The sequence below is a fragment of the Chiloscyllium plagiosum genome, chromosome 4 (genome assembly GCF_004010195.1).
Source record: "Chiloscyllium plagiosum isolate BGI_BamShark_2017 chromosome 4, ASM401019v2, whole genome shotgun sequence".
NCBI lineage: Eukaryota > Metazoa > Chordata > Chondrichthyes > Orectolobiformes > Hemiscylliidae > Chiloscyllium > Chiloscyllium plagiosum.
In genome coordinates, this window is record NC_057713.1 from 123175235 (window position 1) to 123188387 (window position 13153).

Consider the following 13153-nt stretch of genomic DNA (forward strand, 5'->3'; position numbering starts at 1 on the left):
CCCTTTACAAAGCCTTTTACTTAAGTTTCTGCTTAATTACATTAATATATCACAGAATATAGCATCATCCATAAACCAGTGAGATCAGTGTTGTACAGAATGGGAGCCCCAAAACGTAGACCCCAAGGAGACAGTGTTTTAGATTGTAATCTTAAAAGAAAAGTATTGCATTTAAAAATACTTGACATATTGAAGAGCAGTGACCTGTTGCAGTTTTATTAAGACAGCTGAAATGATTACATCACAACATACAAGCTTTATTCAGTTAGCCTTGTCTAATATCTGATTTTAACTAGTTGAAAATGATTGTTAACCAATATTCAGAAACAGTTACACAATAGTTAGTTTGTTGAATCAATTTAAAGAAAATTAAAAGCTGTTGCCTACAGGTGCCCTTGCCACTTAATACAAAAGATTAATTTGAAGAGAATTGATTGGGGGTTATCCAGGCTGAGAGATTGGAGGCGGTAGTGTGTTTACTGAGAAGGTGTCAGTGTGATGGTGCACTTTGTGAGTATTTGGAGGGTGAGTAGTACTGTTATTCAAGATTAGCTACATTTCAATTTATCTAATGTTTCATGGGTGACATTATCTGGATAAGTCAGAACCCTCTGAAGTGACTGTCAGAGTTGAAGACATGTTTTGGAGGTTTCTAAACACTGGGCAATTTGTTTTTTTACAAATGATATTTCTTGTTAAATAGCAATTCTCAAAAACTATGTTTCAGATTCCAGGGTTCTGTGAGACTGGGTACAATGCACAGTCGTCTGAGATTAACCCTGCGATCTGCAGAGTCTTAGTGGGTTACAAGTCTGTGTACCGTGTCTGTTTTGGAATGGCCACTTTCTTTCTGCTGTTAGCTTTGCCTATGATCAATGTGAGAAATAGCAAGGATCCCAGGGCTCTAGTACACAATGGGTAAGTCATTTTGCACATCGTTTCTGAAAGAGATACTGCTCCAGAAACAAGTTTATAATCTTTGTATTGGTTTCATAAAGAATACTGTTACTTCTAAGGAGCAAACATACAAAATCATGCTCTTGACAGAAACCCTTGCTGCTTGTAGCAGATACTTCAACTTGCAATCTTTGTGAGGAGATCAAGGAAGACAAGACTTTCTTGCAGGAGGGGGATTTAGTAAAACAAACTGTATTGCATTTTATTAAAGCTAACTTTCTTCAAGATGGTATATTGGATATCAGATTATAATGAATTTTAAAGTATAGCTTTATTATTTAATAGTAGTTATTCATCATTTATTCTTATGTATAAAAAGAACATTTACTATTAAAAGTAGATTAATGTTATCCAAATTTAAAATGTGCACAGTGAAATAACACAATAATTTAGTTGACTTTTTTAGAATTAAATTAAATTATGAAACATAATTAACATTATTCAAGAATACACAGGATTGGATGCGGTGGATCCTGTACAGAAATGTAAGACTTACAGTGTCATTAACATTCTCTTTTCAAAGCTTCTGGTTATTCAAGTTTGGAGCACTTGTAGCAATAATGGTTGGTGCATTTTATATTCCCGAGGGACATTTCAGCCGAGGTAAGTGGCAATTCTACAGGGTTGTCCACATTGATCAGACTTGAATGGACTGCTAAATATCTTTACATTGTGTGTTGAAACTAAAACATTTAAGGCTCACACTGATGGAAGGAAATGATATTATGTACTAAGAATTGTCTATAGGAATATTATAATTCAATAAGTAACCTTGTAATACAGATAGGGATTGCATTGTCATAAAATGGTTGTGTCTTGTGAACAATATAATAATGGAAAATTGACACTTTACATCATGTAGTGATTTTAGTATAAATTTTTAATATTTGGACTTAACATTTCTCGTTTTAATTACTTCCATGTGGTAGATTTTCTATTTCAGAAAGTTAGTTGGTGGATGATAGGACTAGAATCAATCTTCACATTTCTAAGTCCATATTTACAGATAAATTAATTAAAGCATGCACTTCCTTACCGAAACATTCTTAGTTTTACAGGAGAATATATTTCTTAGTGTATTGTTCAAGAGTGGAATATGCATGTTGCTTGTCCCCCATTCCTAATTACCCTCGAGAAAGTGGTAGCAATCCACTTTCTTCAATTTGCTGTAGTACATGAGAGGGTGTGGTGTAGTTACACCCATGGTGCTCTTTTGTGAAGACCTTCCAGGATTTTGATCCAGAAATAGTGAAGGATTGGCAATGGAGTTCCAAACTGCATTGGTGTCTCGCTTTGTGTGGAACTTGTTAGTGGTGCCATCTGCTGTGAATGGTGCTATTGAAGGATTCTTGCCACCGTCCATCACTAGTGAAAAGAATGAATGTTAATGTTGATGGATGGCACACTGATCCAGCTTTGTCCTGAATGGCATGGAACTTCGTTATCGTTGTTGGAGCCACACTGATTTATACAAATGTATTCTATTGACTTCTGTCTGGTGGATAGTGGACAGTGTTGGAAAGTCAGATATGAGTTATGCATGTCAGAACTCCCAGTCACTGATCTGCTCTTGTAGTCACAGAATTTAAATGGTTGGCCATGATGGGTTTGTATTCAATGGTGACCACTCTCAAGCTGTGAGATTCAGCAATGGTAATGCCATTGAATATCAAGGGGAGATGGTTAGGTTCACTTCTGAATGATGTGGCCAAAGCCTGTCACTTGGGTGGCACCAATGTTATTTAGTCTGACCACTTAGGTGTGGATTTTGTCCTCTTCTTATTACACATGAATATGGACAGTTTCAGTACCTGAGGAGTCATGAATAATGCTGAACATTGTGCAATCATTGGTGAACAACCCTACTTCTGACCTTATGATAGATGGAAGGTCATTGATGAAGCAACTGAGGAGGGATGGGCAATGGAGATCCTGCAGAATATCTTAGGACTGTGATCCATATCCAACAATCTCAAACATCTTCCTTTGTGTTAGGTATGTGTCCAACAGCTTTTTGCTTGATTTCTATTGACTTCAGTTTTGCTGGGGCATTTTGATGCTACACTCAATCAAATGCTGAGTTGATGTCAAGAATGGTCACTCTGATCTCCCCCTTGAGTTCAGCTTTTTTGTACATATTTGGATCAAGGTCAGGCAGAACCTGAACTGAGCATCAGCCAGCACATTATTGTTAGTAAATGCTGCTTGATAGTACTATTGATGACACTTTGCATCACTTTACTGATGATTAAGATAAACTGAGGCAGTAATTGACTGGGAGAAAGTAAGGACGGCAGATGCTGGCGATCAGAGTCAGAAAGTGTGACGCTGAGAAAGCACAGCCGGTCAGGCAGCATCCGAGGAGCAGGAGGGTTGACGTTTCAAGCATAAGCTCTTCATCAGGAATGTTCCAGTAATGCTGCCTGACCAGTTGTGCTTTTCCAGCAGCATACCTTTTGACAGTAATTGACTGGACCAATTCTATTTTTTTTGTGTGGATATTATGTACCAGGTGTTTTTTCACATTGTCAGTACAATTATGTAGCTGTACTGGATCAGCTGAAGACTGGTATCTTCGATGCTGAGGACATCAGGATGACGCCCAGGTTGGATCTTCCATCAGCACTTCAGGCTGAGGGTGAATGCAAATGTTTGCTGTTTTCATTGAAGTACCGTGCTCCCCCATTGAGGATGGAGATATTAGTGGAGCCTCTCTCCTCTTACTGTTTAATGATTCACCAACATTCATGGCTGGAGGTAGCAGCACTAAAGAGCTTAGATCTGATCCATTGGTTGCAAGATTGTTTAATTTGGTTAATTGTGTGCTGCTTCTGCTCTCAGTCATACAAGTATACCTTGTGTTATAACTTTGCCAGGTTCTCACCTCAGTTTTAGGTATGCCTGCTACCAGTCCTGATAGAGTCTCTTACACCATTCATTGAATTCCCCTGTTTGAGGTCATGTTGGTGTGGGGAATGTACTGACCTTGAAATTATATATTGTAATTGAACACATTTCTGTTGCTGTCTATGATCCACAACACCTTATTGCAATTAATGAGGAGGGTATCCTCAATATGAGGGTGAGACTTCATCTCCATAATGGCTGTGCTGTGATCATTCCTATAATAGAGTCATAGAATCCTGAGAATGCATGAAGAGGTCAGTTGGCCCACTGGGTCTACATCGACCCTGCAAAGAGCATCCCACCCGGACCCAAGTCCCTACCTGTCCTTATAACGCCACATTTACCATGGCCAACGCACCTAACCTGCACATCTTTGGATTATGGGAGGAAACTGGAGCTCCTGTAGGGAATCCACACAGACACAGGGAGAACTGTGTAAATTCCACACAGACAGTCACCGAAGGCTGGAATCGAGCCCAGGTGCCTGGCGCTGTGTGAGGCAGCAATGCTATCCAGTGTGTCACTATGGTGCCCATTAGTGTCATGGACAGATAGACCAGTTGGTGAGGCCAAGATATAGTATGTTTCTCCTTATTGTTCATTCCTTTACCATCTTTTGCAGACCCAGTCTAGTAGCTATGTCCTTTAGGATCTAGCCAGCTCAGTCCACAGTAATGCTATCGAGCCACTCTTGGTGATGAGAGTTCAGGTTCACCACAAACAATATATTCTTTCTTCCCCAGGAGCATTGGATGAAGGCATTAGGTTACAATCAGCAGGAGATTTCTGGTCCATGTCTGGCTGGTGCCTTGAGACTTCACAGGCTCCAGAGTCAATGTTGAGGTTTTTTTGAGGCAACTTCATCCCAATACCACTCTACCACCACCTCTTCTGAGTCTGTTTCTTGTTAAAAGTCAACTGTTAATCAGATGAACCAAAGGGCTGAGAAGTGACAGATGGAGTTTAATTTAAATAAATGTGAGGTGCTGCATTATGGAAAGGCAAATCAGGACAGGACTTATGCAGGGTCCTGGGGGGAGTGTTGCTGAACAATGCGATCTTGAGGTGCACGTGCAGAGTTCCATGAAACTGGAGCCACAGGTAGCCAGACTGTGAAGACTGTTTGGTATGTTTGCCTTCATTGGTCATGACATTGAGCATAGGAGTTGGGATGTCATGTTACGGTTGCACAGGACATTGGGAGGTAATTTTTCGAAAACTGCATACAACTCTGGTTGCCCTTCTATAGGAAGGATGTTGTTAAACATAAAAGGGTGCAGAAAAGATTTACAAGGATATTGGCGGGACTGGAGGGTTTGAGTTACAGGGAGAAGTTAAAAAGGCTGGGGCTATTTTCCCTGGAACGTCAGAGGCTGAGGGGTGACCTTATAGAGGTTTATAAAATCATGAAGGGCATAGACAGGGTGAATAGCTAATGTCCTCTTCCAAGGGTGGGGTAGTCCATAACTAGATGGAATAATCTTAACGTGAGAGGGGAAAAATTTATAAAGGACTTGAGAGGTAACTCTTTTATGCAGAGGGTGGTGTGTGTATGGAATGAGCTGCCAGAGGAAGTGGTGGAGACTGGGACAGTTACAACACTTAAAAAGCATCTGGATGGGTATGTGAGTAGGAAGGGTTCAGAGGAATATGGGCCAAATGCTGGCTAATGGGACTAGATTAGGTTAGGATAGCTGGTCGGCATGGACGAGTTGGACCAAGGTGTCTGTTTCCATGCTGTATGAGTCTCTGACTCTATGCTTGCTGGTCATCTTGAGTCTCATGGAGCCATGTCCAGCCCAGACCCCACAGCCCCAGATGAGGCCAGAGCTTCCATGCTACCTGCTTGATGTGGAACTTCTCCAACCTTGGGACCAATAATGGTAGTGAGCTGACCACTTAAAGGCTTCTGCCGGTATCCTGTAAAATTTCATACAGTTTGTGAATAGGTGTGTGATGGTGGGAAGGCCACATACTGGATTTTACAACCCCCACGCCTTCAAATCTGCTTTCGAGAAATGTGTAATCCATTGGATTCCTTCCCATTAAAATGCTCTGCAAAGGTTGAGTCATTGAGTATCCTGAATAAAACTGCAGATGTTAAATTGATTTGAAAAGAAATGTATCCTGTTCTCCTCACATTACCAGAAGCATTTCGGGATTAAGTGTTCAATTAAGTACCTTAATGCTAACAGCAGGAGATGAAAATTCGATTAGTGGTTTATGGTATCCACATTTTAACATTAGCAACAGGAAATGGACATGCCTCTGAGGGTGAAAGAGTCTCTTTGTAATGAATGGATTGTATTTCAATTTTACTGAAAAAACAAAGTTTTAATTCTTATTTGAGTATGAGTGATGTGGGCCATGGCAAGTTGAAGAATTATGCAAAGAGTTCTGTGTGCCCTATCTAGATGTCACAAACAGTTAGCTCCATCTTTTAGGCTCGTACATAGCGACGAGGCAAGATTAATGTTCGATCATGGAGAATCCCAGCCTATTCAGCCTCTCCTTATAACCCAAACTCTCCACTTCTGGCAACATTCTAGAACTCTGTGGGAAGCTAGGGAAGTGATTGCTGGGCCCCTTGTTGAGATATTTGTACCATCGATAGTCACATGTGAGGTGCCACTATTTAAGAAAGGAGGTTGGCTAATGTGGTGCCACTATTTAAGAAAGGAGGTAACGACAAACCAGGGAACTATAGACGGTGATCCTGACATCGGGTGGTGGGCAAGTTGTTGGAGGGAATCCTGAGGGTCAGTATGTACATGTATTTGGAAAAGCAAGGACTGATTAGGGATAGTCAACATGACTTTGTGCGTGGGAAATCATGTCTCACAAACTTGATTGAGGTTTTTGAAGAAGTAACAAACAGGATTGATGAGGACAGAGTGGTGGATGTGATCTCTATGGACTTCAGTAAAGCATTTGACAAGGTTCCCCATGGGAGACTGGTTAACAAGGTTAGATCTCACAAAATACAGGGAGAACTAGCCATTTGGATACAGAACTGGCTCAAAGATAGAAGACAGAGCGTGGTGGTGGAGGGTTGTTTTTCAGACTGGAGGCCTGTGACCAGTGGAGTGCCACAAGGATCGGTGCTGGGTCCACTACTTTTCATCATTTATGTAAATGATTTGAATTGAGCATAAGAGGTATAGTTAGTAAGTTTGCAGATGACATCAAAATTGAAGGTGTATTGGACAGCGAAGAAGGTTACCTCAGTTACAATGGGATCTTGATCAGATGGGCCAACGGACTGAGGAGTGGCAGATGGAGTTTAATTTACATAAATGCAAGGTGCTGCATTTTGGGAAAGCAAATCTGAGCAAGACTTATACACTTAATGGTAAGGTCCTAGGAAGGATTGTTGAACAAAGAGACCTTGGAGTGCAGGTTCATAGCTCCTTGAAAGTGGAGTCGCAGGTAGGTGGGTTAGTGAAGAAGGTGTTTGGTATGCTTTCCTTAATTGGTCAGATTATTGACTACAAGAGTTGGGAGGTCATGCTGCGGCTGTACAGGACATTGGTTAGGCCACTGCACATCTGGTCTCCTTCCTATTGGAAGGTTGTTGTGAAACATGAAAGAGTTCAGAAAATATTTACAAGGATATTGCCAGGGTTGGAGGATTTGAGCTATAGGTAGAGGTTGAATAGGCTGGGGCTATTTTCCCTGGAGTGTCAGAGGCTGAGGGATGACCTTATAGAGGTTTATAAAATCATGAGGGACATGAATAGGATAAATAGACAAAGTTTATTCCTTGGGGTAGGGGAGTCCAGAACTAGAGGGCATAGGTTTCGGGTGAGAAGGGACAACCTTTTCATGCAGAGGGTGGGCAGTATGGAATGAGCTGCCAGAGGAAGTGGTGGAGGCTAGTACAATTACAGCATTTAAAAGGCACCTGGATGGCTATCTGAATAGGAAGGGTTTGGAGGGATATGGACCGGGTGCTGGCAAGTGGGACTAGATTGGGTTGGGATGTCTGGTTGGCATGGATGAGTTGTTTCCGTGCTGTACATCTCTATGACTCTATGCTCTATAAATCCCTCTCCAATTTAGCAATATCCTAACAGGGTGACCAGAACTGTACACAGTACTCCAAAAGTGGCCTCACTAATGTTCTGTTCAGCCTCAACATGACATCCCAACTCCTCTACTCAAAAATCTGAGCAATGAAGGCAAGCGTGCCAAATGCCTTATTAACCACCCTGTCTACCTGTGATGCAACTTTCAAAGAACCATGCACTTGAACCCCTCAGTCTCTCTGTTCATCAACACTCCTGTGGGCCCTGTCATTAACTGCATAACTCCTGCCCTTGGTCGTTTTACCAAAATGCAACACCTTGCATTTATCCAAATCCATCTGCCACTCCTCAGCCCATTGGCCTAATTGATCAAAATCCCTTGGTAATCTTCAACAACTTTGTTCACTGTTGACTATACCATCAGTTTTGGTGTAATCCACAAACTTATTAACCATGCCTTCTAATTTCTCATCCAAATCATTTATATAACTGACAAATAACAGCAGACCCAGCACTGATCCCTGTGGAACACCGCTGGTCACAGCCCTCCAGTTTGAAAACAATCCTTCACCACCACCCTCTGTCTCCTACCATTAAGCTAGTTTTGCATCCAAATAACAAGGTCTCCTTGAATCTTGTGTGATCTAATGTTACTAATCAGCCTATCATATGGAATCTTGTCAAAAGTTTGAAATCCATGTAGGCAACGTCTACTGCTCTTCCCTCATCAATCTGTTTGGTTACATCTTCAAAAAACTCAGTCAAATTTGTGAGACATGATTTCTCGCACACAAAGCCATGCTGACTGTCCCTAATCGGCCTTGCTGCTCTGAGTACCAACGGCCTGAGGTATTTCTTCCTTATCCAGCTGCAGAGCTGTCGCAGTGACGTGTTCCCCAGAATGTGGTCCCACACTTTTGAAATCTAACATTCCTGCTGAGGTGTCAGTATCTGAGCAGGTGTGGGCTGTAGGAAGCAGACTTGCAAATGCTTTCCCTGTGGCCCGAGTACTCTCGTTCTCATAGGCCAAGGAGTTGGCTTGTGCAGGAGCTGGCCTCTCACCTTGGAGGTGGCTGCCATGCTGCTGTGACCTGTAAGATACAAGGGAGAAGGTCTCATAGCCAGTGGTTAGATGTGTTGAGCAGTGAATAGTCTTACAGCTAATGTTTTAGGTGTATTGTACTGAAGTATGGTACCTTCTCTGGTGACGGGACATGGCTGTCTTCTCCTGGAATGAGGAAAAATATTGAACTGAGGGAGAAGAAATTCAGTGGCACCTCTTGAAGTGCAGGGGGGTATGCAGAGTGTTAGTGATATGGGTGTTTGAAGAGGGCTGGTATGAGTGTGTGAAGGGAGATGTTGCAGATAAGAGTGCAAGTGGCAGTGAATGTGCCTTGGTGGGATATGAGTGCGGTAGCACAGATAGAGTGAGCATGAGGTGGCAGAAAGGTGAGTCACTTACACTGACACAGCAGAGCATTGTCTTGCTTATGCTGACCATTCCCCCGGACTGTAGAGACAGCACTGAACTGTTTGGTGGCCTCAGACCAGGTTGCTAGTGTCTGGTAACTTCCTCTGCCGGTCCTCTGGGAAGAGGAATCCTCTCCTTTGCACCATCACCTCATTGAGGATTTTCAGGTCCCTGTCAGAGAATTGCAATACTATTTTCCTGTCGTCCAACACTTTTTGCAAATGCTCTTGACCAAACAGGGCTGGTACAGAATGCCAATGCTCATTTGGGGTCCATAGGAGCCTTTTAAAGATTGCACAAGTAAAAGCAAAATTTTTCAGATGCTAAAAATAAAAAAAGCACAGAAAATGCTGGAGAAATTCAACAAGTCTGGTTGAATCTGTGCAAAGAGAGAAATAGAGTTGATGTTTTGCATCCAAAATCTTGAACACCAAGTGGGAGGAAGCAGATGCATAAAGCTAAGAGCCTCAGTGACCTCGACACTTATAAATAATGGATTTCTTGCCTTGCCCGGTGCAGTGGCTCCAGCTGTTGGAAGATTTCAGTGACAACTATATTTTAATTAATTCATCTCTATTGGAGGTGCTCACTGCAGTTCAGGTTGGAGAATTGCTCTCTTAAAGCCTCATGCAGATAGTCTCCTGCTAAGAACCATTTGCCCTCTTCCAGCACCTTGTCCTTATCACTTCCAAGAGGAAGATTTATTAGACCATGGAAGCAATCTGGTTTGGCACACAATTTTTATTCAACAGTAATGTACTGTCAGTACCATTAACTTCATGAATTTTGTGCAGCCTTGGGAAAACTCCAAAAATGTGTGCATTTCCAACAGCAGCCAGAAGAAGTAGTTCAGGAATTAACCTACAAATGGTTCATTATCCTTTTAAGTAGTGCTGACTGGGGAATCTAGATGGTATTCTATTTTGTGTTCAGCAACTTGACGTTGAGGCATTTCAAAATGGGTAGCACTGGCATTAAGTCAGCATTGCATCCATGTTAATGTCATAACCAACCAGCTCTGCATATTCGTGGGCGGCACGGTGGCACAGTGGTTAGCACTGCTGCCTCACAGCGCCGAGACCCGGGTTCAATTCCCGCCTCAGGTGACTGACTGTGTAGAGTTTGCACGTTCTCCCCGTGTCTGTGTGGGTTTCCTCCGGGTGCTCCGGTTTCCTCCCACAATCCAAAGATGTGCAGTTCAGGTGAATTGGCCATGCTAAATTGCCCATAGTGTTAGGTAAAGGGGTAAATGTAGGGGTATGGGTGGGTTGCGCTTCGGCAGGTCGGGGTGGACTTGTTGGGCCGAAGGGCCTGTTACCACACTGTAATGTAATCTAATCTAATTGCCAGGAGCATTAGGTTCATTGAATCAAGACAGTGTTCTATTGAAAGTGTGAATGTAAGAATCAAGGACCTGATTTTCAACATTTGGAAAAGCAATTAATGACTACAAAAAAGGGTCACCAATGAACACAGTTTACTGCTTGTACTTGTTTGAGAGTATCCTCTCCTTTACCATTTCTTAGGAAAGGAAGATTGTTCCCCTCCATGCATAAAGTTGGCTCTTAAGTGATATTAGATTTCATCCAGTCAACCCCATGGCCATCACAAATAGTGAGACTTTAAACCAAATTAAGGCCAACATTGCACCCAAAGGTGGAAGCACTTTAATGCATGCCAATAGCCACTACTCAGGAAGTACCTCTGATGTCCTTTCTGCAAAACTTCACAATGCTTGCTTTTCAGAAGGAGAAGTGGATGTTTTGAGAAGATCAGGGCTAACATCTGCATTCATGGTTTCTGACTTCACTGCTTCATGGTTCACAAAACCTGGATCCTCAAGCTCTAACCTGAACAACACGTTTGACATTTCTCTCAGCATAGAAAAATAATCACTGTCCAGCTTGAACAGATATAAGTATGTGCAAAACAAAAGTTACCATTGTGGATAAAGCTTCAAATAGCAACTCAACAAAATGGAGTTAAAAATTGCACAACACCAGGTTATAGTCCAACAGGTTTAATTGGAAGCACACTAGCTTTTGGAGCGACGCTCCTTCACCTGATGAAAGCTAGTGTGCTTCCAATTAAACCTGTTGAACTATAACTTGGTGTTGTGTGATTTTTAAGGAGGAAGTGAGGACTGCAGATGCTGAAGATCAGAGCCGAAAATGTGTTGCTGGAAAAGCGCAGCAGGTCAGGCAGCATCCAGGGAACAGGAGAATCGACGTTTCGGGCAGAAGCCCTTCTTCAGGAATGAGCATTCCTGACGAAGGGCTTATGCCCGAAACGTCGATTCTCCTGCTCCTTGGATGCTGCCTGACCTGCTGCGCTTTTCCAGCAACACATTTTCAGTTGTGTGATTTTTAGCTTTGTACACCCCAGTTCAACACCGGCATCTCCAAATCACAACAAAATGGAGTCATTCTCAGTTCAAGGTTGTGCCGTGACTGATGGACACCACAAGAAATATGCATAAAAGTGAGCAGCCTGACTGCTCCTCGGACCAGCAACCCTTCTTCATTTGTATTTGCAAATAACAGATTTTGTTGACTGTATTAGCTGTGTCAACAACCTCCTGACATGCATTCTGTGCTCTGATTAAAGGGTGATCTGCACCCAGTATAATCACCATTGTTTAGCTTATCTCCTCAAACTTTTCAGTCTTCAAGAGAATGCAAGTATTTAATTGCCCATTTTAAAATTGTATTCATTAAAGAGTTGCTTCATCACTGGATTTTACACAGCTAAGCCAAGTGTGCAACAGACCAAGCTCTCAGGGCAGGTTTTTGCAATTGAACAGGTGCCTTGAACCAATTCAACCTTGTATGCGATAACAGTATATTATGCTCCAAAGTTAGTGCTTTTGTGGACTTTCTTTTCATTTTTTTTGTACAAAATTGTACAATGAAGTCCAATTTCTGTACCACCAAGTTAAGTGGAATTTTAGAAGATGTGGAGAGGAACATAAATTGCAAAGTCACAATAACGAATGAAATGAGTAGCAATAAATATTATGAATGGAGTTAAATGCAGATTAGTCTAAAGCCATCCATTTGGACTTAAGGAAGATCAATCAGAGTATTTGTTTTATTACGATTCCTTGCACTGTAAGTGTTGCTGGCCGGTGTAACATTGTGGTTTGAAGGTACATGTTTCTCTGAAGTGCAGGGTATTTCTGATGACATATCCCATCATCAATCTCATCACCTTCGTGAACAGAAAAATACTTTGTTCTATTAATGACCAACAATTTTATGAATATATGCCCAAAATAAGTATTTAGATACCCACTCTCTTGATAGCTTTGATCCAAGTCAATGTTGGGATCACTATTTAAAGAGCTAGTAGGACATGCAAGAAGACATTCCTGCTCAGTTCTCATGTTGCTTCCCCTTCATGAAAGTTATCTTTTATGTCCCTCTCCACTATTTTCCTGGCCATTCAGCCAAGTGACAGTCAGATAAAACTCGAAGAGTAGAATCAAATATTCCAACTTAACTACTTAGTTGATTATAAAACTGTTCTGAAATTCAGGGAATAAAAATATTGTTAAAACTTCATTACATGTAAATATTGCTTTTCATCTGTGTTTAATTTGTTTCAGAGCAATTATAGTTAAATATAGTTTTCTTTTTTAGTGTCATTTGGAATTGGTTCAGCTGGTGCTTTTTGTTTTATTCTGACTGAATTGGTGCTGCTGGTGGACTTTGGTAATTCCTGGAATGAATCCTGGCTAAAAAAATCAGAAGAAGGTGGATCACGGTGTTGGTACTTTGGTATGTGTCAT

At 41.7% G+C, this 13153-nt stretch overlaps 1 protein-coding gene across 2 annotated transcripts in view; it reads left to right on the top strand.

Moving 5' to 3' along the window:
• The window catches only part of LOC122549386 (serine incorporator 1-like), a 91852-nt gene that overhangs the window by 15357 nt on the left and 63342 nt on the right, over positions 1-13153 (top strand). For both annotated transcript variants that reach the window (XM_043689121.1, XM_043689122.1), the window contains exons 3-5: positions 728-918; positions 1481-1560; positions 13005-13142. In XM_043689121.1, the coding sequence (XP_043545056.1) occupies positions 728-918; positions 1481-1560; positions 13005-13142 (409 nt within the window). The remainder of the gene's footprint in view (positions 1-727; positions 919-1480; positions 1561-13004; positions 13143-13153) is intronic.